At 32.9% G+C, this 25,605-nt stretch overlaps 1 protein-coding gene across 3 annotated transcripts in view; it reads left to right on the top strand.

Moving 5' to 3' along the window:
* STXBP4 (syntaxin binding protein 4) overlaps positions 1-25,605 on the top strand; it is a 217,665-nt gene that overhangs the window by 81,086 nt on the left and 110,974 nt on the right. For all 3 annotated transcript variants that reach the window (XM_031966434.1, XM_031966436.1, XM_031966435.1), the window contains exons 10-11: positions 2,142-2,231; positions 5,682-5,747. In XM_031966434.1, the coding sequence (XP_031822294.1) occupies positions 2,142-2,231; positions 5,682-5,747 (156 nt within the window). The remainder of the gene's footprint in view (positions 1-2,141; positions 2,232-5,681; positions 5,748-25,605) is intronic.

The following is a 25,605-nucleotide window of genomic DNA, read 5'->3' on the forward strand; positions in this document are numbered from 1 at the left end:
AAACAGTTACATGAAAACAAAATTGGAGCAATGCCTCCCCATCCCCTAGGAAGCAGAACCCGACCTTGACATGAAGTTCAGAGAAATAGGCTAGAAAAGTGAACAATCAGAAAAGAAACCGAACTTAAGGAGCTACTATAGTAGCAGGGAAGATGAAGACACAGATTCAAAAGACAATGCGAAAAGAGGTATTAGCAAAACCTCAAAAATGCAAATTGGATAAAGCCCAACAAGAATTCTAGAAGAACTAAAAAAAGATAAGAGTGGTAGAGGAAAAATTGGGAGAAGAAATGAAAGTGATGGAAGAAAATTATGAAAAGAGAATTAAGTTTTGGAAAAAAAAAAAGAAAAGAAAATGACGAAAACTCTAAAAAACAAAATTGGTGAAAGAAGGAAAAAAAAATCACTGAAGAAAGAACTCTTTAAAAACCTAATTAGGCCAAATGGAAACAAGAACAAAAATTTACTGAAAAGATGACTTAACAAAAGATTGGATATAGAGAGCAGGAAATAGTCAGGGATGTTGCCTGAGTCTCTGATTGACTAAGAAAAGTGCTAATACCATTAAGAGGAATTCATAGTCCAGAGGAAAAACAGAATGGAAGTTGTAAATAATAGTAATTAATATTCATATAGTACTTTAAGGTTTACAGAGTGATTTCTTCACCACAGCACTGTTTATAAGTAGTGCAAATATTATACTCATTTTAGAGATGAGGAAATTGAAACCCATAGTAATTGATACACACTATTTGCATAGCTAAGCTATTGAATGGCAGAATCATGATCCAGAAAGATCTCAACAAGCTAAATATGGGGATTAGTCTCATAAAATGAAATGTAATAGGGATTAAATAAAAAAAAGTCTTATACTCTGGTTTGGGAAAAAAAAATTTTTTTCACATATGAGATGGGGAAGACAAAGTTAGTTTTCTGAAAAAATACCCTGAAATTTTAAAGGATTCCAGCTCAACACGAATTGATAGTTATGATTTGGCAATCACTAAAGTCAAGTCATAAAGGATTTATTACACACTTAATATTTCTGGGTCCGAGTTTCCTTAACTAGTTTATGAGATTTAAATTAGATTTATAGTAATATTTATAATTTAATAATTTATTATTTTATTTTATTTATAGATATATGTTATTTAATAATAGACATATAAGTATTATTGATTGACCCAGCTTTGAAGTTCCATGATGCTATAATTTGATTTATAGATAAAGATACCTTCCTTCTTATCACAATATATTCTTTTGATTTACTACATTTGGGGATTTCTATCATCCATATCACAAAGCTACCTTTTTTATGTTCAAGTGGCTTCCTTTTTTCTTTTTTTGCTTGTCATTAACAGATCAAGGAATTAGTTTTTTTTTTTTTAAGTCCATGTTTGCTCTTTTTTAAGAGATTGAGGTATCCAGACCTGATTTCACTTAGTACAGGGAACCCCCAATGTTGAAACACCTTTCGCTCATAAAGATTAGCTACTATCCTTTAATTTATTGTCTTAGCAATTTGCCCAGCTCATTGAGAGGTTATCAGAGCACCCCAAGTCCTCCCCCAACTCCATTATGTTTCCATTAAAGGCTAAACTGCACAGAACATTCCAAGTTGTGCTGTGATCAGATTGTGTTATGGGTTTTGTTCTCTCTGTTTTTCTTTATGATGACCAACATTTTATCAATCTTGAGAGCAGTGGTACCTTATGCTAAGGTCTTCAGAGAATGGTTTGGATAGCAAGCTATAGATTTTTTCATGCCATTTCTGGGTTATAAGCTGTCTTGGTTTGTAGTTGAACCTTTCAGGGAAATTGTGTTGCTTCTTGCCAAATTAAAATGTTAGCATTAGCTTAATGCAGAGTAATATGGATGTTTTATAGTGAAATAAAAGCAGTTGGAAGCACTAAAAAATTAAAATTAAATTTAAGTTAATGATATTGCCCCAGATTACTTTTGTATCCTGTTTTAATTAACCAAGTGATTTTTAAAAAAAATAAACTTGTGGAATTCTTAATAAAACATAATACTAGTATGCAGAAGCACCACTTTGACAACAGGTAGACAAATGTTTCATATTAACCTGTAATCATGAATACTCAACATGTTATTTTCCTTTTCCAAATCAATGTGAATAGCTTCTTCCCCATGATTCTTCAGAAATGGATGAAGTAGAAAAGCTTAAACATGAAAGAAATGATGCTTTAAGAGAAGTCAGCAAACTCAAGGTAATCTTTATCTTTTTTTTTTTTTTTTTTTTTTTTTTTTTTGCCAAATAAAATCTTTTCTTCTGACAAATTTGACACTAGTGGTAGAGTATATCTTTTATCCTTACTAAAACAATATGAATTAACTAAAATATAACCAGTGCTTACAGTCTTTATCTTAGGGGACTATATTTTATTTTGTCTATTATTTAAGCTAAATAATACCAATGCAAGTTAAGGGGGTATTACTTTAGTTCTGTGTGGATGAAGAACATCTAACAGCCTTAGGAAGAGAAGAGGTGGCAATACCATAATAGAGGAATTGTCATATGGAGAATCTGAGGGTCTCAGTTCTTACCACAGCTCTCCCTTTTGCTTGCTTAATTTGATATCACTGGCAAGTTATTTTGATTCTCTGGGTTTCAGGTTCTTAACTATAAGATGAGAGAGTTGGACTCAAATAACTATCCCAGATCCACAATTCCATATTTCCATTATTTTAATCAAGGCATTTACTCCCTCTTACCATGTTGATTTCCCTTTCACTTATTTTATTTCTTCCTTCTGGCTCCAAGTGATCAAGAGTGGGCAACATAAGCCTTTTTACTGCTTACAGAATGATAGCTAACATTTATATAGCACTTAAAAGTTTGCAAAGCACTTTACATACAGCTATCTCAGTCAATTCTCACAATAACCCTATGAGGTAGATGCTGTCATAGCCCCATTTTAGAGATGGAGGAACTCAATTGAGAGTGGTTAAGTGAATTGCCTAGGGTCACACAGCTAAGTAAGTATCTGAGATGGTCTCTGAACTCAGGTTTGCCTAAGTACAAGTGCAGTACTCTGCCCACTCTACCACCTAGCTGCCTCTCTATTGCTTTGGGTGAAGACATTTCAGTGTAGTGGAAAGTAGTCAGTCAACCAGCATTTATTAAACACTTAGTGTGTACCAGGAGCTTTGTTAAGTTCTGGGGAAACAAAGAAAGGCCAAAACAGAAAACATTCCTTGTTCCCAAATATCATGCTGGATTTAGTCATGAAGACCTAAGTTCAAATTCTACTCAAAAAACTTACTGGCTATATTACCTTGTAATCCTTTGACCTCTCAACCATACTTTTCTTATCAGTAAAATAGGGGTAATTAGTTTACCTAACTACCTCACTACCTTATTGTGAAGATCAAATGAGATAACATATATAAAGCAATTTGTAAATCTTATATAACTGGTTTATAATATATATTATTATATATTATATACAATATTTTGCATTGTATATAATATACAATGTTATATATACAGTAAATTTATTATTATTGCACAGATGAATCCTGCATCCTTGGGAAAAGGACCTGTATCTTAAAGCAGGACCATCATTCTTTTCTAGAGAAGCATCGGGAATTAAGGTAATTTGATTTTTTAAAATCCCCATCAACTTGGAAGAGGTGCTGTTCTATTTTATAATACTTTTCTTATTTTCATTCTGCACCACTATACTTGGAGCAAGACCCAGTTTCATATAAAAACCCACCTTAATTGTATATAACACCATTATGGTATGTTGTAAATCTATTTTAATAAAAGTCAATCTGACCATTATTTCTTTCCTTTCCTACTCAAAGAAAGTCTTGGAGTGATCTGTCTTTCAGCCTTGAAATGGCTTTATTTTCCATATCTTTTGGAATAACAGTTAAAAGCCCTGGGGAGAAGTCTGACAGGGTTTTAGAAATAAATTATGGATGGTAGGTTTCTAATTCCCCTTTAAAAATTTGTTGGAAAATTGGTCTCCTTAGTTGCATAGCATTTCTTTTTTCTAAATTACTATCCATGGTATTTTCCCCCATCAATAATTTAATTTGTATGATTACTAGGAATCCTGGGGTAGCTCTCTAATCCCTCCCATTCATTTGTTCCATGAATAGTACATCTGTGTTAATCCAGTTATTTGGTCGAGGTTTTTGACTCAGTACTCCTAAATTTCTAATTTAAAAGCTGTTCATGTTTCATCCATGTAAAACTAGCATGTAACACACTTATAAAAGTATAGCCCAGCCAAGAACCCATTAAGTAAATTTTGAAGGACTGCACTACCTTATAAAAACAACTTTCATGTTTTGTGATCAAAACTGGCACATTCTAATATCTAGTTAATCTTCTCTCTCTCTCTCTCTAAAAATATATATCAATCAAAACAACAAGAATCTTATATTATTACAGTACTCAAAGCACTGTAACTTTTTTCTATTCATTTTTCCCAGTAATTTGCAATTTACATAAAGGCTTACACTTAATTGAGTTCTATGGCACATCTCCATCTACAGGCCAATTGACGGACTTTAATCCTTTCCCACTCTCTTCCCTTCCTTACTGACATGTTCTTCATCCATGAAACTTCCATTGCTTTATGATAGGGATGAAAATTAAGTCAGTGAGATTTAGAAGAACATATTAAATAGTCTTTCACTACTGAGTAGTTATTAATTCAGAGGACGATTCTTTTTTAAAGCACTGGTATAGCCTCATAAATCTTTTTTTCAAAGGACTCAGCTGAGCCTAACACCTGTTTGGCAAAGGTGAGTGAAAATAGACATATTTCTCTTGTACCAAAACTAGTACATAAAAGTGACTTACTTGAGAATAAATGGCAACAGAGCCCAGATTCATGGCTTTTGTTCTGAACAGCTTTGTGACAGTCATTTCATGCTCCTTTATTTTATCTTTTGAACTGAGAAAAATTTAAATCTGAAATCAAATCAATTATTCTTGGCATTCCAGTATTGATATAAATTTTTTTCCTATTCAGTTTAATTTCTGAGTCATTGTTGTCCAAGCTATTGGTAGAATTTGGTCTTCTGTGACTGGTAGTAATTCTATTTAATTTGCTAAATAAAAAGGGACATATTGATAATGGTTTTCTTAAAACCATGCTTCCAGGACTTTGGGAGCAAATACTTGACTTCATTATAAGTTCTGCGATAATAATTCATTTGCATGTGTAATTTGCTTGAACATCAATGACAATAGTGATGACTTGCTCTTCTTGGTTATTCTTCCAAGAAGACACTTAAATGATGTTAAGAAACATATAATATAGCCAGCCTTACTCTATGACCTACTCCCTTCATCAAATATTTAAAATCCCTGAATCTTTGTTTCCAAAAATAGTGCTTTTAAACTTTGTATCTCTTGTCTTAGCTAATATTTAAGTGTACCCTCTCCTCCCTTTGAGTCTTCTAGTAACCTTGGAAATAATGCAATTTGAGATTTTTTTTTTCAAGCTGACTAATTGTAGTTATAAGACTTGTTATAGGAAGGGGCCGGGGGGCGGGGAGTATCTATTCTCATTTGATATTAGATCTTAGAATTTAGCATTGGGTGGTTTAGAAACAATAAGTTTAGAAAGAGAAGACTAGATTTAACATATATAAAAACTACATTGAAAACTATTAATTGTGCTTTCTTATTATAGGATAAGCTGCTAGAATCAGAAAATCAAAGAAAACAGTTAACTGAAGAGCTCCAGAATGTGAAACAAGTAAGTTGAGCTTTCTCTATCCAAGACATTTAATGCAATGGGAATTAAAGGGAAAATAATCTCAGAAAATCTCTGTGGCAAATTTCTCTGATTAAAGTCTAAAATCCAAGATATATTGTGAATTAATGACAAATATACAAGAATAAGAGCTATTCCATAATAGAAAAAATGGCCAAAGGACATGAACTAGCAGTTCACAGTGGAAAAAATGTAAACTTTTAACAGTCAATTGGGAAACAAAAGTTCCTGTCACTAATAATAAGAAAAACATAAATTAAAATAACTCTGAGGTACTGTCTCACATGCACCAGATGAGGAAAGTGGCAATTGTTAAAGAGACTATGGGAAGACAGCCATATTAATATCTGTTGATGGAATGGTGAAGGGATCCAGCCATTCTGGAAAGCATTTTGAAACTCATGCAAAGGGTATGCAATACTGCTTTAATATACAGAGGTGTGCCAGAGCCACGTTGAAATAGCTCCCAAGAGCTATTTGTTAAATGTTTACTGTGAGCATTAATAACTTGAAAATTGACAAAAGCTATAAATCAAGGTTTGAAATGTTATTTTGCCGTTTCTTTAAGCTGAAGAAAATGTTAATGATGTTGATTAAACTCATCAATTGTATTGTTGTTTTGTTTTTTGGAGAGCTGGTTGTTAAACGTTTACCAACACAAGGAATTTTTTTTAATGCTTAAAGAAAGAGGGCAACACTAATATGCATAAAATATTTATAATACCTCTTTTTGTCATAGCAAAGAAATGGAAGTAAATCGGTACTCATTAACTGAGGGATAGCTCAGCAAAGTCCAGAATATGACTATAGTGGAATACTCTTTTACCATAAGATGATGGAAGAGTTTCAGAGAAATTTGGGAAAGCTTATATGAATGGATGCAGAAGAAAGTGAGCAGAATCAGGAGAACAATTTATATGATGACTATTATATGGTGTTATGAAAAATCTGTGAAAAAACATTTAAGAACTTTGGTCAATGCTGTGACTGATGTTAAACTCCAGAAAACTGATGATAATTCATGCTTCCTACCCTTTGGCAGAATGATGAAGATGAGGTACAAAATGAGAAATAAATTTTCAGACTAGACAAAAATGTGGATTTGTTTAGTTTGACTATATTTATTTGTTAAAAAGGAATATAATTTTGGATGGGACATGGAGAATGTAGTGATATTTATGCCAAAAAATAGGGGAGAGGGAGGAAAGAAAGAATAAGTCAATGAAACATTTAAAAATAGAAAAGCGTAGGAAGAAATTCAGAAAGGGTCACAGATGAGCAGCATAGTGTTGGAAATACCATATTAATTTTAATATGTATTTGAAAAACTATTTAATATATGTAATGTGTATATGATAATGCCATGTTGAATTTAATATATTTTTTAAAAACTGGGTAATATTCACAGTGCCATAGACAGTCATCTTTTTCTCTTTAAGGGGAAGTACTTATATTTGTCAAGTTTATAATAATAAAGAAATAATTTTTTTTAAGATACATAAAACAATAAGGCTGATTGGTTACCAAACTTAAGTGCTAAGACTTAAGTACTCCTATACAGTGAGAAGCATGTTGGATTTGGCTTCAAAGAAGCTGGATTCACATCCTCATTCTGCCACTTGATACCCCTATAACCTTGAGCAAGGTGCTTAATTTATCTGGACCGTCTTTATTTCTTTATTTGTAAAATGAGTTTCCTTTCACAAGAGGTAACTATTCTTATTCTAGGAATGTGTATAGAAGTCATCTTTGGAATTTAGTTCTCATTCTCTCTCTTCCTCTTCCCCTCTCCCCTCTCACCTCTCTCTTTGTCTCTGTTTCTCTCAAAGTTTCTAATAGCTCTGTGTCTCACTGGATAGAGAACTGGGCCTGGAGTTGGGAAATTGTTTCTGTTCAGTTATTTCAGTTGTATCTCCATTTGGAGTTTTCTTGGCAAAGATACTGGAATAGTTTGGGATTCTTTTTGTTGTTGTTTTTTAGGTTTTTTGCCATTTCCTTTTTCTGGCTCATTTTATAGATGAAGAAGCTGAGTCAAATAAGGTTATGTGATTTGCCTAGCCAGTCACACAGCTAGTAAGTATCTGAGCCCAGATTTGAACTCGGGTAGATTAATCAGGATGACAGGAGTTCAGTATCACTTCAAATACTTGCTAACTATGGGGCCTTGGACAAGTCAGTTAACTTCTGTTTGCCTCAGTTTTTTTAACTGTAAAATGGAGATAATAATAGTAACTATCTCAAAGGGTTGATACAAAAGATCAAGAGATTATATATATATATATATATATATATATATAGCAGTTAGCACAGTGTCTGGCACATAACAAGCATTTAATAAATCAGTCCTTCCTTTCTTCCTTTCTTCCTTCCTTTTTTCCTTCTTTCCTTCCCCTTAATATGTGTATCTTTCTGTATTGTTCACTCTGTACAATTCTTCACTAAAATGTTAGCTCCTTGAGGGCAGAGATAACCTAAATTTTTATCTTGGAATCGCTAACGCCTCAGTAAACTACAATGAACATCATTGGTGCTTAATAATTGTTAATTAAATTGATTTGCTTTCAGAACCTATTTATTTGCAAGCCACATAGCCTTGTTATTGTATAGCCATGCCTCATTTTCTAATTTTTTAAAATAAAACTTGCACCACCCTACTTGGTCATGCATTTTATTTACCACAATACTAGGCTTTGAATAGCTTTGGGGCTTTTTCCAAAAGTTAGATCCATCTGTTCAGAATGAAACTTTGCCACCACCAGAGATATTCAGCATTCGTTTCTCCAGCAACCCTGACTGAGCACCCACCAAGTAGTGGAAAGAGAATTGCTCTTAGAACACCTGAGGTTTAGTCCTGGCTCTGATACTTACTAGCTATTTGACCCTAGGCAAATTCATTTAACTGATCTGTGGTGGGGTTGTGTAAAATGGGAATAGTAAACTGCCTACTTTTTGGATTTTGTTATAAGGAAACCTTAGAAACTGCAAAATGTTGCATAAATGTGATTTAGTATTATAAGGTGCTCTCCAAAGAGTGTGCTGGGGAACTTCGAGGCATTTGCTTCAGAGTAATTCTCAATATGCTGTGAACTGTACAGGATGCACTAGCAGGGAACTCAACAGCTAAAGTTGGGACACAAGATAGGGGAGAGCAGGGGACAATCATAAAGACTAAAGCTTAAAAGAAATCTAGAATGAGTATAAGGGACTCAAATTGAAAAGCAGCCTTTATGGATATACTCCATCCTAGTTTGAGGTAATCAGATCTTAAGTGCTTGTTTAGACCCCGACCACATTTGTGCTTTCCCCTTTTTTTAATCCTGATACACTCCAGTCACTACCTTTAGTGCTAGACCATGAACCCACCTTTTTTCTGGGTCCAGGACTGCTTAATACCTATTGATAATACATCCTTGGCCTCAGATATTTTCTACTTACTTTGGCCCGACCCATAAGATTTCTCATCATCATCCTTAACATCCCCCTACTCCAACTTGAGGGCTTCTTGCAAAAGTAAAACCTGTCTTGCCTTTTTTAAGTGGGGCCAGTATAGAAACAGTTGCAGATAACATCACTAGAATAAATGCAGTCTTTCAAAGTATCTGCTTGGAAAGGGATAGGAGTTTGCTTACATGCATTATTTCTGGTACATTTGTTTAAAAAAAATCCCATTATCTGTGACATTATACAAGTCACTTTTAGCTTTTGAGTGTAGTTTCACCCCTGTAAAATGAGAAATTTGGATTTTAGGAGTTATGAAGGCTCCTGCTGCATGTGTAGTATTACCAAAAAATTATGTTCTCTCTTCCACATTATGGCTTAAAGCCACATTGGAATCTCCAGAGAGCAGAGATGATTGTGTTGTGTATTAGATAATATAAAGGATTCTAGAAATCAGGAGTGATGGGAAAAATAAGGTGAAGATTTGAATAATTAAAATGATATGTATGGTGGATTTAGACTCAAAAAAAAAAAACTTGATTTGAAGGTGATTGTTTCAGGAAAACTGAGGAAAACTTATATGAACTGATGCAAAATGATGGGAGCAGGACCAAAAGAACAATGTATCCCACCGACAGCAATATTGTAACAATTGTGAAAGATTTAGCTATTGTGATTAGTGATCCATGACAATTTCAGAGAACAAAGATAAAAAATGCTATCCCTTCCAAATAGAGAACTAATAGATTCTGAGTATAAATTGAAATTTTTTTCTCTTTATTTTTCTTATTTTTTTCACTGCAAGATTCTGTAGAATGTTTTATATGATTTTATATATAGATATAGATAAATAGATAGATATAATAGGTATTATATTTGTTGCCTTCTTATTCATTGGGTAAAGGGAGAGGCAGAGGAAGGGAAAGAATTAGTAAGCGAAAATTAATATTTTGGGGAAAAAACTCTTAAAGGCCTGTTTTAAATTGTTGTTTGGTCTCCCTAGAACTCTAGTGTCCTCCTCTGTAAATTTGAAATAATAATCTCTTTATTACATGCCTCTCAAGGTGGTTTTAAGTAAAATATTTTATAAATTATAAAGATCCTTATAAATATGAAGTAGAATTTTTTCTCCTATAATGATCTTTATTCTGTATACCATTTATAAATGGTACTTATATAGAAACATATTTATAGCAATTATAAATATGCTTATATTTACAAATTTATTTTTATATTTGTGTTTATAAATATACATGTTTATATACATATATGTAAATATATTATGCATAGATACAAGCATTTATTTATATATTTATATATTTGTTTATTTTGAGTAAAAAACAAATCCAAGAGACAACATAATAGTGGAAAGAGCATGGTATTTGGATTCTGTAGGCCTAAGTTGTTAACCCATATTCACTTACTACCTTTATGAACTCAGACAAGTTATTTAGCTTTCAAAGTTTTCATTTTCCCTTATGTAAAATGAATGAGTTGGACTATATCTCAAGGTCCTAACCTAGGTCCATAAACTCACAGTTGAAAGAGGAATAAAATACATATATTTTATATTATGCATTTAAAAACCTTATTTTGAGAAGGATAGGAAGCAAGATAACCAAATGGATTGAGCAAAGAAATAGGAAAAGCCAAGTTCAAATCCAGTTTTTGATACCATGTGACTCTGGGCAAATCACTTAATCTTTGCCTCAGTTTTCTCAACTTTAAATGAAAATAATATTGACACCTACCTTCCAAGGTTGTTATGTACATCAAATGAAATTATATTTATAAAATACTAAGCATAATATTTGAAATATAGTAGGCACTTAATTCCTTCCTTCTTCCTTTTCTTCTTTCTTTCCTTTATTCTCTTCTTTCTTTCCTTTTCTTTAATTTCTTCTCTTATTTATTTCCTTTTTTTCTTTCTTCTTTCCTTCCTTCCTTCCTTTCTTCCTTCCCTTATTCTCTCCTTTCTCCAGCTATACAAAGAGTCCATGAAACAAAGAAGTTTAAAGGTCCAGATGATCTTTGTGGTTTCTTCCAAGTTTTGAGTCCTACAATTTCAAGTTCACAATCATTTATCCTTCTCCCATCTCTTTTGCTTATCCCTTCCCCATCCCCTTTTTCATGAGCACCACATATGTGTATTCTTATGTACTTTTGTTTTGTTTTGTTTTGTTTTTTTGCCTTTGTCAGCTCCATATCTTCTGAAACTGGATTTACTTGCTCAAGTCATTTGAGTGATTTTATTTAATCAAAAAGGAAGAATGAGAATTTATAATAGATCCTTAAAATCTGTGCTTTTCCAATTAAAATAAAGAATCATGCTGATTTCTTTTAATATATTTCATAGTCTATATATAAAAATTATGTTCTTTTTTCTGGAATAATCACAACCTAATATTTTAGAATGTAAATAGTGTCTTATTTGACAAAATAATTAAATTATGACTGAGAAAAATAAAGCAAAGCAGTTTTTTCATAGCAATATCCATTTCTACCATGGGAGGGCCTCCTGTGTTTATTTCTCTCTCTGGGTCAGTATTGTTGCTATGGAAGCTAAGCTTTTCACTAAAGAGTTAAGTCTAAGACCTCAAAAAGTGGCATATTGTTGATTCCCAGAACTTTAGCAGTAGCTCCTAGAAAACCATAAAGCAAAATGTTAATCACCAAATCCTGGACTATTTTCTATGGCTTTCTTCTTGAAAGTTTGGTTTCTAAAATTTCTATAAGACTTTAATTCACAGGAGAAAATCATTTATTCTTTTTGTTATCAGTAAGAATAATCCAAAATATATGTTTCTGGAATATATGTCAACACAAATCACTGACACCTACATTTCACAAACACCAAGCTGTATGTGAAAATCTGAGCCAAACTCTGCAAAAGGGACAGCATAATGTAATGGAAGTGGCCTTGGATTCTAGAGACCAACTTGCAACTGTCAAACTATGTGACTTTTGATAAGTCATTTAATATATTTTCTCTTCTGTACAATGAAAGTATTCTTCCATTTTTGATGTATTCATGTTCTTTGACTAAATCTGTCAACATTATCTGTATCCCCTGTCTTAGGGCAAAAAAGAAAATCTTTTTTTGAAATAGATTTTCTGATCTTTTTATGTGTTTGTGGTAATTATATATTTATTTCATCCAGAGCTTTCCTTCCCTTTATCCATAAATTCAACTTTTAAATATATTAATGACTTGACCAGAAGTTGAAAGTGATAAATATAACTGGATGAATATATAAGTATGAATTGTATTGGCAAAATTTTCTTTGCCTATTTTTTCTGAAAACATTTCTTGAGTTCAAACCTCTCCTGAAAAAAATCCAAGATCTTTAGATTCATAGCAGAAATAAAAATTAGATCACATTTTCCCATGAAATACATAAAACCTTGATAGGTTGATTTTCTTGGTATTCTAGTAATATGTTGACTCATTGACTGGTCATTTGTCAAGGATTTTTAAACTAGATGTCCAATAAGCATCATTTTAACTATTGGCAATCTAAAAATGGAATTTTATTGGTCTGTTACTTAATTTAGAATCAGCAAAGTCTGACATAGGACGGAGTCATTTTACATTTTGCTTTGTTCCATAAGTTGCAAGGAAAAAATACATTGTTATGACCAATGTAATAAACGTCTCTATGTTTAGTTAGACTAGTCTTCAAACAATGAATACTACTTGTCAGTATTATGTTTGTTTTCCATCTTGTTAAACCAGTCATTTCCAGGTGATTTTTTAACAAAGATTTTATTGATTTATTATTTTATATTATGATAAACAAGAGCAAGTCATCATTAAGCACTTATATGCAAAAAATCATGCTAAACACTAAGAATACAAATACAACAAATGTCATTAGTCCTCCTTGGAAACAAAGGACAAACAAACAGATGGAACAGTAGATAAGGCTTTGAATCTGGAGTCAGGAAGGCTTGAGTTCACATATAGGCTCAGATATTCATTAGCTATTTGACTCTGCCCTCTGTTTACCTCAGTTTTCTTTTGTGTAAAATGAGAATAAAAATGACATTTATCTCCCAGGGTGGTTGTAGATACAAAGGAGGTCATATTTGTAAAGTACTTAAACTATGTAAATATTAGCTGGTAACATTATTATTATTATCAATAAGTGCTCCTTTCTTAGTTCCAGTCAGAAGGTTTTTGAACTACTGTTTTCATCAACATCATCATATCATTAATGTTTCCTTTTCCTTTCTCGTCTATTTAGGATGCTAATTATTATCACTACTATTATTATTATTCTATTTTGTTCTTACATACTCTTTACTTTTATGTGATGAATATTATTTCATTTAGCTTTTGTGGTCTTTTTCTTCTTAATGCGACTTTTAACAGATAACTTATCCAATGGAGTTTCTTTTAATAGAAAGTATAAGATCTTGATCTTTATTAGTTTTTTGCCAATAACTCATGTGGTTTATGATGTGGTTTGAAGGCAAACATGATATGGGTTATGTAGACACCAGGTAAATTGCAAAACTTGGGGTTTAGTCATGTGAAGAATTCACAATGGCCATACTCTTTGGCAAAAAAAGTAGATTTATTTAGGGAAGAGGTTACAGACAAAATAAGGGATGCAATAGATACCAGAAATGGTAAATAAGAAATAGAGTTGGGAGAGCATAGAAAGAGGTTTTAATAATTAATGATGAAAAGGAACTTGTCATTTACCAGAACAAAGGAAAACCCCATGAGGTTGGGGTATGCTTATAGTCCTGAAAGCACTCCTAAGAGAGTTAGTTAGGTATAAGGAGAAGTGGGGTTGGGAAGCATAGTGAAATTAGGGAAGATAATGTGTCATGGGGAAGGAGACACAAGACAGAGTGTTGTGGCAAGCTGACCCAAAGGAAGGCAAGCATCTGTGGTATAGCCCATGAGTAGATTTTATAGGGAAAATTTAACCTCATAAATATGAATTGGGATTTCTGACAGGACATGACAAGGTGAGATTTTTTTGGAGACCTCTACAGAGATGGGTCTCAAGGGTTTGACATAACTTAGATTTCAGACAGGAGGACCTCCCCAGAGGGTTTTATTCCTCTGCTAACCACGCCTAACATCAATAACTGTTAGTTTATAACATAATATGATGCCAGTAATTCTGGGCCCATTTTATTCCTACTTTTTTAAAATTTCTATTGAAATTTTCAAAAAAGATATTATTTCTAGTTTTGTTATTATATAATAAAATATTATACATATTCTAAACTATCATATTGTATAAAAATTATATTGTAAGGTTATAAATTATATAAAATAATAAAAGCTCATTTTATTATTTTATCAGTATCTAGTTCTATTAAAAAATTCCTTCCTAATTTGATTTGGCTCCAAACCCAGTAATTTAAATTGGAAAGTATTATGTCTTTTATTACAAGGGTACAATAAAACCATAACAATGGATATCTCACCAGTGTTTCTTTCTCTCCTTCTTGTAGGCATATTTATAAAGGTTAAAGGGAATTCACTGATAAAATAAATGACCTCCACTTTGCTCCAAGTACTTTTTTCAATTTACTTTGTGAAATGGGACAAACTCAGAATCCCTCTAAAGGAAAACTTGCTAGTTTTTTCTCACATTTAGGTTCAAACCCATGGCATCTTTCTTCAGGGAAGGATTACTAAAATACTTACCCATTGTGTGACAAATAATTGTTTGTATTCCCCTCTAAAAACAAAATAATTTCATTATGATGTTTTTTGAGATCCTACTTCCCTGTTTCAATATAGAAGAACGATTTCCCATGGCACCCGTTTTGTTGTTGTTTTTTCTTTCAGGTTACAACAACTTGAAACAGGCACGGGCCCCTTTTGCAGCCACTGCCTTTGTTCATCACTATTCAAGCCCTCCTCTTGTACTTTATTGTTTTTAAATCTTCTTTCAGCACAGGATAATGACCCAAGGCTGTGGTGAAGTAGTGAACAGTCCAAAACCAAAATATGTTAACTTGTCTGAACCAGTCTTTGCCTTGAAAAAGCAAGGGGGAATTATTCATCTGGCAAATTTGAGGCTCAGATAATCCCCAGTGGCCTCACCCACACAGAGGTTGGGCAGAATGCTAGAAGAGGGTGTGAAGGCCTAAGGCAAAGCTATGTAAAATCAACTGAGCATGTAGTCCTTGGGTGGACAGAGACTGAGTAGGTTTAATTTAAAGCAGCTGTCATTAGTACTACCTTGGCCTTTGGGAGAAGATGGTATTTGGAGTGGAGGGGTGATAAGCTTAAAGAAACAATTACAATTATTACATCTTTAAAATCTAAAATAACATAGCCCATAACCCAAATCAAAGTTCCTTGAAGCACTTTTTCTTTTCTTTTCTTTTTTTAATTTACATTTGTTTATTATCAGAACATTTAGTTTTGAACATCAAACATCGCACCAAAATGTGAGCCATTTATCCCATGGTAATATATATAGTCTCTTTACTAAACCTAAAGTATCCTACTGATGTTCAGATTCATTTTAGACAACTTAAAAAAAAAACTCATTAGTATCTTTGCAATGTGGTAATCAAATATATCATCATAATCTCAGCTTAATCAAAAGCACTGAAAAATCCTCACTTTTTATATAGCTTGAAGCACTTTTTCAATTAAAATTTAGTTGATTTCTAAGTATTGAGCATTAATTTTCTCTTGCTTCCCCCTCCAAAAAGAAAGAAAGAAAGAAAAAGAAACACTTTTAATAAAGAAGTTTAATCTACATGTTAAACACATTGGCCATGTTCAGAAGCATGTGTCTCATTCTGAATATTTGTCCCTCAGCTTTCTCCATAAAGAGACTGGAAACATACTTCATCAGTCTTCCAGAAGAATCACTATTGATCACAGTATAAATCAGAGTTCTTAAGTCTTTCAGAATTGTTCATTCATACAATACTGACATTTAGTATAAATTGTTCTCTTGATTCTGCTTGCTTTATCTTGTATTAGGTCACATAAATCTTCCCAGTTTTCTCTGAAACTATCTCTTTATCTCTTACAAAGCAGTAGTATTTATTTATATTGCCATAATTTATTCCAGCTATTCCCCAATTGATAAGTGTCTTCTTGAGATCATTTAAAAAAAGGGGGGGGGTGGCTTTCACCTTGAGAACAAAATGGCTTCTTGATTGCTTTTTGTTCTTTGCAAATAAAAACAAAAAAATGTAATTCTGTAGTTGGACACAGGAGATGCTTTGGAATGCTATAGAAAGGGAGGGAAAAGACAGTATGTTGGACTTTGCCAGCATTTTCATCTCATGAAGTGCTATAAAAGAATAATAATAATAATCCAAGAGTGGACCTTTTGGTCCTCTATGAGTTAGTTATATTTGCATGAATTTAGCCAATAAGAAGTATTTCTAAAAAAATGTCAAACAAATGGCTGTCCTGTTTTTGGAAATGGTAGGGTTTATAATGCCATTTGAGGACAACAGCATTTCTTCCAGAAATTGCCAAAAGATCATTATCCTTAGGTAATTTTTTATTTCATTATCAATGTTGATTAAACAAGGAAACAGTAGAAAACATGTATCACATCACAACTAGTTACAAAAATTTAGTACCTTGAAACATAGGGCTCATTGGCTACAGTTATACATTATCAACTTACTGTCTCTCATGGATTGACAGATGATAAACTCCCATACTACAGATACAGACCTCAAAATAGAGAACTCAACCAATAAATCTTACTTCAACCAAGATTATTACAAACCATTGCCTACTTTTGCCTGGGCATTACATTGATTCATAAATACTTAAGAACATTTTTAATAGACGTCACCATTCCAAGTCCTCAAAATCTTCAAACTATGTAGAATAAAAAGATTTTAAAATATAGAGACTTAATAGAGCAGATCAAAATTATGTAGGAACGAAATGAGATACCTATCATTCCTATTGTCTTGCCTGCCACTAGGATGGTACCAAGGATGTGTTCAGTGAACCTACATCCTACTGTTCTATTCAATTATAAAAAGCACACTTTTTCCTCATGTTCAATAATAGCCTATAGAACATTATATATAAAAGAATAATCATAGAATGACAACTTGTCCTTCGACTGTTTCTATCTGGTATTTCAAAAAATATGAACTCTAGATTATAACAATAACTGACATTTCTATGCAACTTTTAAGCTTTGCAAAGTGCTTTATATCATTGTCCCATTTAATCCAAATAACTCTTTGAGCTAAGTGCTACAGTTATTCTCATTTTATATGTAAGGAACTGAGGTTGAAATAGATTAAAAGATTTATATAGGGTCATATGATTACTGTCTCTCCTGTAGAATTTGAATCCAGGTTTCCTGATGCTAAGTCCAGCAATGCATTGACCATACTCCCTAGAATAGGGACTTAAAAGAAATGGCTTCTAGAAACATGAATAAAGAAGGCTTAACAGGACATAGAAAACTGACTCATTATAGATGGCAGCAATGAGGAAGGACCTCTGTCTCAATATTTCATTTTCTTTCCTCTTTTTGAAAATGATTCTTTGAAAGAGAGGGATTTTAAAAGGATTAAGGCCTTCACCATGCTAAAAATCTTTTCAGTCTGCTCTCTGGAATTGTTTTTCAAAATTAATTTTTCTCTTTTACATTTCTTTTATTTATTTATCTTTGTTACATTTTAAGTACTGGTGTCTCTCTTCCTTCCCAATTCAATAGAGAAGGCCATTATTTGACATAGATACATATGATGTAATATATATTTATATGTATATATACACACATCTACATGTATGTGCATGTATACATACATCCACATGTAAAACCATACTTTGCATTTTCTTTATCAGTTATTTCTCTGAAGGTGGATAGCATCTTCCTTCATAGATACTTTGTAGTTGATTTGAATATTTATAATAGTCAGAATAGCTTAGTCATTCAGTTGTATTTTGAAGAATATTATTACCATCTACATTCCGTTGACTCTGTTCATTTCACTCTTCATCATTTCATGCAAGTCTTTCCATATTTTTCTAAAATCAATCTGTTCATCATTTCTTATAGTACAGTGCTATTCCATCACAATCATATATCACAACTTTTTAGCCATTCCCCAATTGATGGGCAATTCTAGTTCTTTGCCAAAGATGACTGTTGTAAATATTTTAAATCATATAGATTCTTTTCCTTTTCTTTTTGATCACTGTGGAAAACAGGTTGAATTGTGATATTACTGCTTCAGAGGGTATATAGGCAGTATTATAATTCTTTGGGCATAATTCCAGATTGTTCTCCAAAATGGTTGGGTCATTTCATAGTTTGAATAGTATATTAGTGTCCCAGTTTTTCCACATCTCCTCCAACATTTGTCATTTTTCCTTTTATCTTTCTTTACAACACTCAGGTTGACTTACTGTTAATATTTCATCCTCATACTATACATAAAATAGCCTAAGACAAGACAAACAAAGCATGCAAGAGGATAACTTGGAACAACTCATACTATTAGCCTACTGTCTGCATAGACTCCAGCCATACTAAATTCTCTTCTTTTTAGAATTTCCATTTCTAATTTTTTTTAATGCAAAAAAAGATCTCTTTAAAAGAGGAGTTATTTACTTTGTGTGTGTGTGTGTGTGTGTGAGAGAGAGAGAGAGAGAGAGAAAGAGAGAGGCAGAGACAGTGAGAGCGAGAGAGCAGAAAAAGTCTGATTAAACCTTTGGAGCTTTTACAAGAATATGTGTGGTCTTAGAGTCATAATTGAAGGAAAAGCTAAATTTCAGTCAGAGGTTAGTGAAAATAAACATGTGTTCTCATCCATTAAAAGTGATAGACCCATTGAAATCTAATCATTTACCCTTTGGGGATTTGTGAACCCCAAGTTCTTTGTTTTAAAAGTTATTTCAGAATTTACCATTTAATCAATAAGAGGATACTGGTCTATGGTATGCCAGATCCCCTTTTTAAAATTTTAATAATTCCTGTTAAATTAATTAGACACACAGGAATTTAGAGCTGGAATGATCTTTTATCTTCTTTGGAAAATATCCATCATATTTTTAAAAATCCAAAACTATGTGTATTATATGTGTATGTATTTGTGTGTGTGTATATATATGTGTGAGAGGTGGGTGTGTATGTATGTCTGTGGTGTTAGGTTGATTGATTCTGATGATTATTGTCTACCACTAAATATGTTAAGGTCATTGTTTAATCTTGTGTGAGCCATTTAACTTTGTGCTGTCTCATGGACAGACAAAGTGCCTTTATCCCTAAACTAGTTATCTCATATATACTCTGGGTTACATGAGAGATCTGGCAAGAAAGAGCAGGATGAATCGATAACCACTAGAAAAACAACTCCACATACATTTTCTACTGATGATGAATCAGGATATGCATTATTAAAGTCAATGGATGATTTTAATAGTACTTTTTCTTTTCCTTGCCACTTTAAAAAAATCCCTTTAAAATTACAGGTTTAGGATTTAGAGCAGTAAGGAATCCTTGAGATCATCTAATCCAATTCCCTCATTTTGTAGATTAGAAAGAACTGCCTAAGAGTTACACCATTAATAAATTAGGAAGGTCACAATTTGAACCCCAGCCATTAAACTCCTTATTCCGTTCTCCTTCCATTACATTATGCAATTGTGTGTATGTCCCATTTTAATCAGTATATGCCTTATGGAATAGACTTTTGTTTCCCAGCCAATCTAATGAGATCAAATGTCAGGTTATATTTTAGTGAAGATCTTTGTTTTTAGGAAGCCCAAGTGTTGAATCTGATTTTATTCATAGCAAATTAGAGTGGTGTGCAAGTTAATTTTGTGTCAGACTGAGTGATTTTCACTGAAAGAAGAATTTGAGATAACAATGACCACTCTGTGATCTAAAACTTCTTCATCTTGGCAACTCACCACACTAAAAACTCCATATTTTCTCTTATTTCAATATGGAATTCATTCCCTTGTGTTAAAAGGCTTACACTCAAGCTCATTTGTTTCAGAGCTAAAACAACACTCCTATGGCAATGCTTTCCCTTCTCAAATGAATCACTGACTTAGGAAAATACTGCACTTTGTTCTGTTGTCATTCATGTGGACAGTTTTTAAGCTGTCTTTTGGTCCCAATTTTTATTTTAAAGCATGAATGCCACCATGATTGTATTTGTTGAGTGCAGCCAATTTCGTAGGAGATTAGAGCTAAGGACATCTAGGTATCATATATTCCAATGCTCTTATATGATAGAGGAAGAAATGGAGTTCCAGAAAAGTATGATGATTTTTCTGAAGTAACATCATTAGTAAGTTGCAAAGAGAAGACTTGACCCAATTCCTCTGACCCCAGATCCAATGCTTTTTCTACTACTCTGCACTGCAACATATATAGTTACCTACTCCAATTACTCCCCGCCATTTGTTTGTTGTTGTTATTCAGTTGTTTAAGTCTTGTCTGACTCTTTATGATCTCATTTGGGGTTTTCTTGGCAAAGTTACCAGAGTGATTTACCATTTCTTTCTATAGCTCATTTTACAGACAAAAAAACTGAGGCAAACAAGGTGAAGTGACATCCCAAGGTCACACAGCTAGTGCCTGAGGCCATATTTGAACTTGGGTCTTGCTGACTCCAAATCTAGCACTTTATTCATTGTACTGTAGTTTATAAAATTGTAACTTTTCCCTTTCTTTCTTTTTTTTTTTTTTTTTTTTTACTTTAAAGAATGCTTTATTCTTTTTCTTTCAGTACAAATCAGCAAGCATTTAATAAGCACTTGTATTACAAGCACTGTACTAATTTTCTGGGAATACTAATGGAAATTGAAAGAAAAACTGGCTCCCAAGGAGCTTACATTCTAATGGGGAAAAAAATAATGCATATAAGAAAGCTGAAAAGTCTGTGAATCAATGAAGTGGGCATGGTGGGGAGTCAGAAGTGCTGTCTGGAGAGAGAAGAAAGTCTGGCTAACTTGGACATTCTCCTTAAAGTAGAAGTTCTTGGAGCAACCAGAGGGAGCAGACCTAGAAGGTACTTCCAATAGAAGAAATGTCCAGGGTGGAGTGAACTGTCAGACTGAAGAGATTTCTATTACATGGTAGAGAAAGACCAGAGATTCAGGAGTGTTGCTGTCTCTTTCTTCCTGTGTTCTGTTTCTTCTTTCCTTTGTCTCTTAATCTCCCAATTATCATCATTCTCTCCCTTTGCTTTAAGAGTATTTTGCCCTATGCTATGTGCACATTTCTTTACCCCCATTTATCTGACTGCCTTATATAATCACTGGTCTTTATACCACTTATACCACTTTCTAGACAAGATACCCATATAATCTACAGCAAGACTATGTCAAGGTAACATCATCATTACCTAAATCAACATTTCCCAGTCTGTGCTCTGCAGTTACTTAATCTTCCATCTGATGAGACTTAGAGTTCCATGAAAAAACAATGGCAGTATCAGTCATGTTTTCTTCATGAACATATTAAATGTGAAATTAAATACGTGTATTGGTATCAAGCATTACATGTAGAACTTGTTGAGTGTTTTGTTTTTTTAATGAAAAAAATTTATTTTGCTACTAAATTGACCCATACTACCCTGGGGATAAGCTATGCCCACAGATTCCCAATTTGTGAGTTCAACATGCCAAAAAGCATTCCATGGTTGAATTTGGTTAGGAAATGTTGACCTAGATAGATGCAGATCTGGACTTGTCACTTCCCTATTCAAAAATGTTCATAGCTTCCCTTCTAGGTAAAATATGAAATACTTATCTTGATGCTGAATGGTCTTCAAAATCCAGTTCTTGTTTACCTTTAAAAAAAAATTAATCGGATAAGGAACATAAAGTATGTATGCCTATCCGTGCAATGCTTAGCATCATTTATTAACCAAATTCCAGAAATGTAAACTATTCCAAGTGACCATTTTATTTCACTTCTATAACTTGTGATCAATTCCATTTCATGATATGCATCTCAGTTTATTTAACTATATGGACTGTTTTCAGATCTAGTGGATAAAAAAAAAGTTGCCCTGCAGGAAAGATACTTAAAAGGTTTGTCAGTCTCCCATGAAGTTAAGTGATAGCCACCTCATCCTCACGCCCAAATTTTGAGTATTTTAATTTTGTTACAGGATTTTTTTTTTTATATTGGTTAGCTTTTTTATGTTACTAAAATTTGTGGTCTGTGTGCTTGGAGAAAATAGTTAAAAGAGTTAGTTTTCTTCTTTCTTTCCTTCTCAGAGTAATAGTGGCAATGATATACTTTTATTTAATTTTAAGAGCAAGTCAAGCTTAGTGAGTAGAGTGCAGTCAGGGGGACTAAGCAGATTTAAATCTCACCTCTGATATTTCCTAGATCTGTTCACACTGGACAAATCACTATCTTTTCTAACAAATCCCTCTGACTTATCTGCTGTTATATTTTGCTTAAGATTGTATTGTTTCCTAATTTTGAAGCACCTTTCAAATGTGGCTTAAGCTTTGCAGGTTTTCCTGAGTTATGCAGGAATGATCCTTCATAGGGAAATGAAATACAGTATGGCATTAAGACAGAATATAGTGTAAATAATTGGCTCAGCCTTTCTAGTCTTAAATTTTATATATGTGCTATGTATTTCTTTGAATAATTTTGAATATCAATGTTAAGCAAATAATTCGTTTTTGCAGAAAAAAGAAATATAGTTATATTCTTTTTTCAACCACATTCAGTGTTTTACATCTGATAAGTATTAGACTTAGATTTACACAAATTTGAGTTTGAATCTCCTTTCTGACTAATTGTGTGACTACAGGCAAAGTTACAGACTGAGTCTGTTTTTTCAAATGGGGATAATAATGTCTGTAATACTAACTTCTTAGTGTTAAACTCAGATGAGGTAATCTACATCGTCATTTTCAAATTTTGAAATACTGTATAAACATTAGCTGTTACTGTTATTTTGAAGCCAGAATTTTATTAATTGTTAATTAATAGATATTTGTTAATTGGTAATTATTTTATTGATTGGTTTTTAATATTAAATTTACATTGATCCTGCCTAGCTAATAATGACTGAATCTGCACCAATATTCAGTGAAAGGTGTTTAAAGCCAAAGGAAAGAAAGGAAATGGGCAGTGCTTAACATCAATATTCTAATTCCTGAGTCATAGATGCTCTTATAACCAGTGAGGGGGGGAAACATTTCTTAAAAATAATCAACTTTTGGGGCAGTTAGGTGGTGCAATGGATAGGGTACCAACCTGAAGTCAAGAGGACCTGAATTCAGATTTGGCCTCAGACACTTTCTGAGTGTGTGATCCTGGGCAAGTCACTTAACCAAATTACCTCATCAAAAAAAAAATAATTATAATAATTTTTACCAAATTCATGAATATATTAAGAGATGAGTATTTACAAAAATTTGGCCTTGCTGATCAGTATTTGTGTGAGAAACACCCATTCACCCTGGGAAAGTCTCCTGTAGAAATGCATAAGCTAGATTCACTTAACTATGTGGCTGTCCTTGATTGATGTCTTCTGGTTGTCGCAATGAGATTGAAAATGGTTTCTCAGATTTTCTTTGATGTTCAAAGGCAGAAATATATTTTGCACCTTTTGGAGCCTCATGCAGCTGCGGGTGAAGAAGTTGACAGCTCGTGGGAGAGCTAATTAGAGCCAATTATAATTTGATTGACCTGCTTTGGCTCTAGAATACCTATCCAAGATTTCTTTTGCAAGATGGGGATTTAATTTCTTCATAGAAATCAAAGTAAAACTTTTGGTTCCTTGAATTTATGTATGTATATTGATGTATAATATGATAAAGAAATTTTGCCTCTGAGGAAGTCCTACACAATGCATTTAAATCTATGATATATTTTCAAACAAATGTTATTAGGTCACATTACTTCATAGAGTATAGAATGCTTTTTTCTTTTCTTTTTTGATTGCATTCATTTTTAATGAACAAGTTACTCAAAGTAGAAAATCACTAGTTCATTAATTTTTTTGTTCTTAAAATTTTGTAAGATTTTTGAATTCCACTTTTTCCTTCCTGCCCTCCCCAAGACAGAAAGCAATATGATAGAGATTACACATGAATAATCACATTAAACATATTCCTACACTAGTCAGGTTGTGAAAGAAGAATCAGAACAAAAGGAAAAACCATAAGAAAGAGGGGGAAAAGGGAAGTAAAAACAATAAGCTGTGATCTTCATTCAGTTCTTTAGTTCATTTTCTGAATATGGATAGGATTTCCTATCATGAGTCTTTTGGTTATTGCCTTGGATCATTGTGTTGCTGAGAAGAGCTAAGTCTCTCAAATTTGATAATCATACACAATTGCTGTTACTTTGTACAATGTTCCTTGCTTCTGTTCATTTCACTCAGCATCAGTTTGTGTAAATCTTTCAGGTTTTTCTGAAATCTGTCTGCTCATCCTTTCTTATAGAACAATAGTATTCCATTACATTCCTTTGTAACAATTTGTCACAGTTTGCTGAGCCATTCTGGAATTGATGGGTGTCCCCTCAATTTCCAATTCTTTGCCACCACAGAAAGAGCTGCTGTAAACATTTTTGTATATGTGGTTCCCTTTCTCTTTGTTAATGATCTCTTTAGATACAGACTTAGTAGTACTATTCCTATATAATATTGGGGTTTTTTGTTTTGTTTTTGGAGTGGTTTGTAGCAAAACACTTAAGGAGGGATAGGGTAAAAGGAGAGAGAATAGAATAAATGGGGGCAAATACAATTAGCAATAATAATTGTAAAAAGAATTTTGAATCAAGTTTTTCGGATAAGGCTTCATTTCTCAAACATAGAAAAAAGTGAGTCAAATTTATTAAAAAGAAGTGTCATGCCTTAGTTGATAAATGATCAAAAGATACGATCTATGCCTAAAGGCCAATATATTCATGCATATCCTTTGATCCAACTATTCTACTACGAAGCACAAATCCCAAAAGAGATTTTTTTTTTTTTTAAGAAGGAAAAGGAGCTATATGTACAAAAATATTTATAATAGCTCTCTTCTCAGGGCAAATAATTCGAAATTGAGATGACTCTCTGCTAGGGATGGCTGAATAAATTATGGTACGTGATTATGATGGAATGTTACTGTTCTATGGGAAATGATGAGCAGGATACTTTCAGAAAAAACCATGAACTCAAAGTAAAATGTACTGTATACAAATAATAGCAATGTTCTGGGATAATCAGCTGTAAATGACTTTGCTATTCTCAGCTGTACAATGATCCATGACTACTCTGAAGTATTTATTGATGAAAAATCCTGTCCATACCCAGAGAAGGAACTTATTATTTCTGAATATAGATTAAAGCATATTCATTCTCTCTCTCTCTCTGTCTCTCTCTCTCTATCTCTGTCTCTCTCTTTCTGTCTCTGTCTCTCTGTCTTATTTTTTTTTTTTTAGTTTTT

Source organism: Sarcophilus harrisii, chromosome 4 (genome assembly GCF_902635505.1).
Source record: "Sarcophilus harrisii chromosome 4, mSarHar1.11, whole genome shotgun sequence".
NCBI classification, from domain to species: domain Eukaryota; kingdom Metazoa; phylum Chordata; class Mammalia; order Dasyuromorphia; family Dasyuridae; genus Sarcophilus; species Sarcophilus harrisii.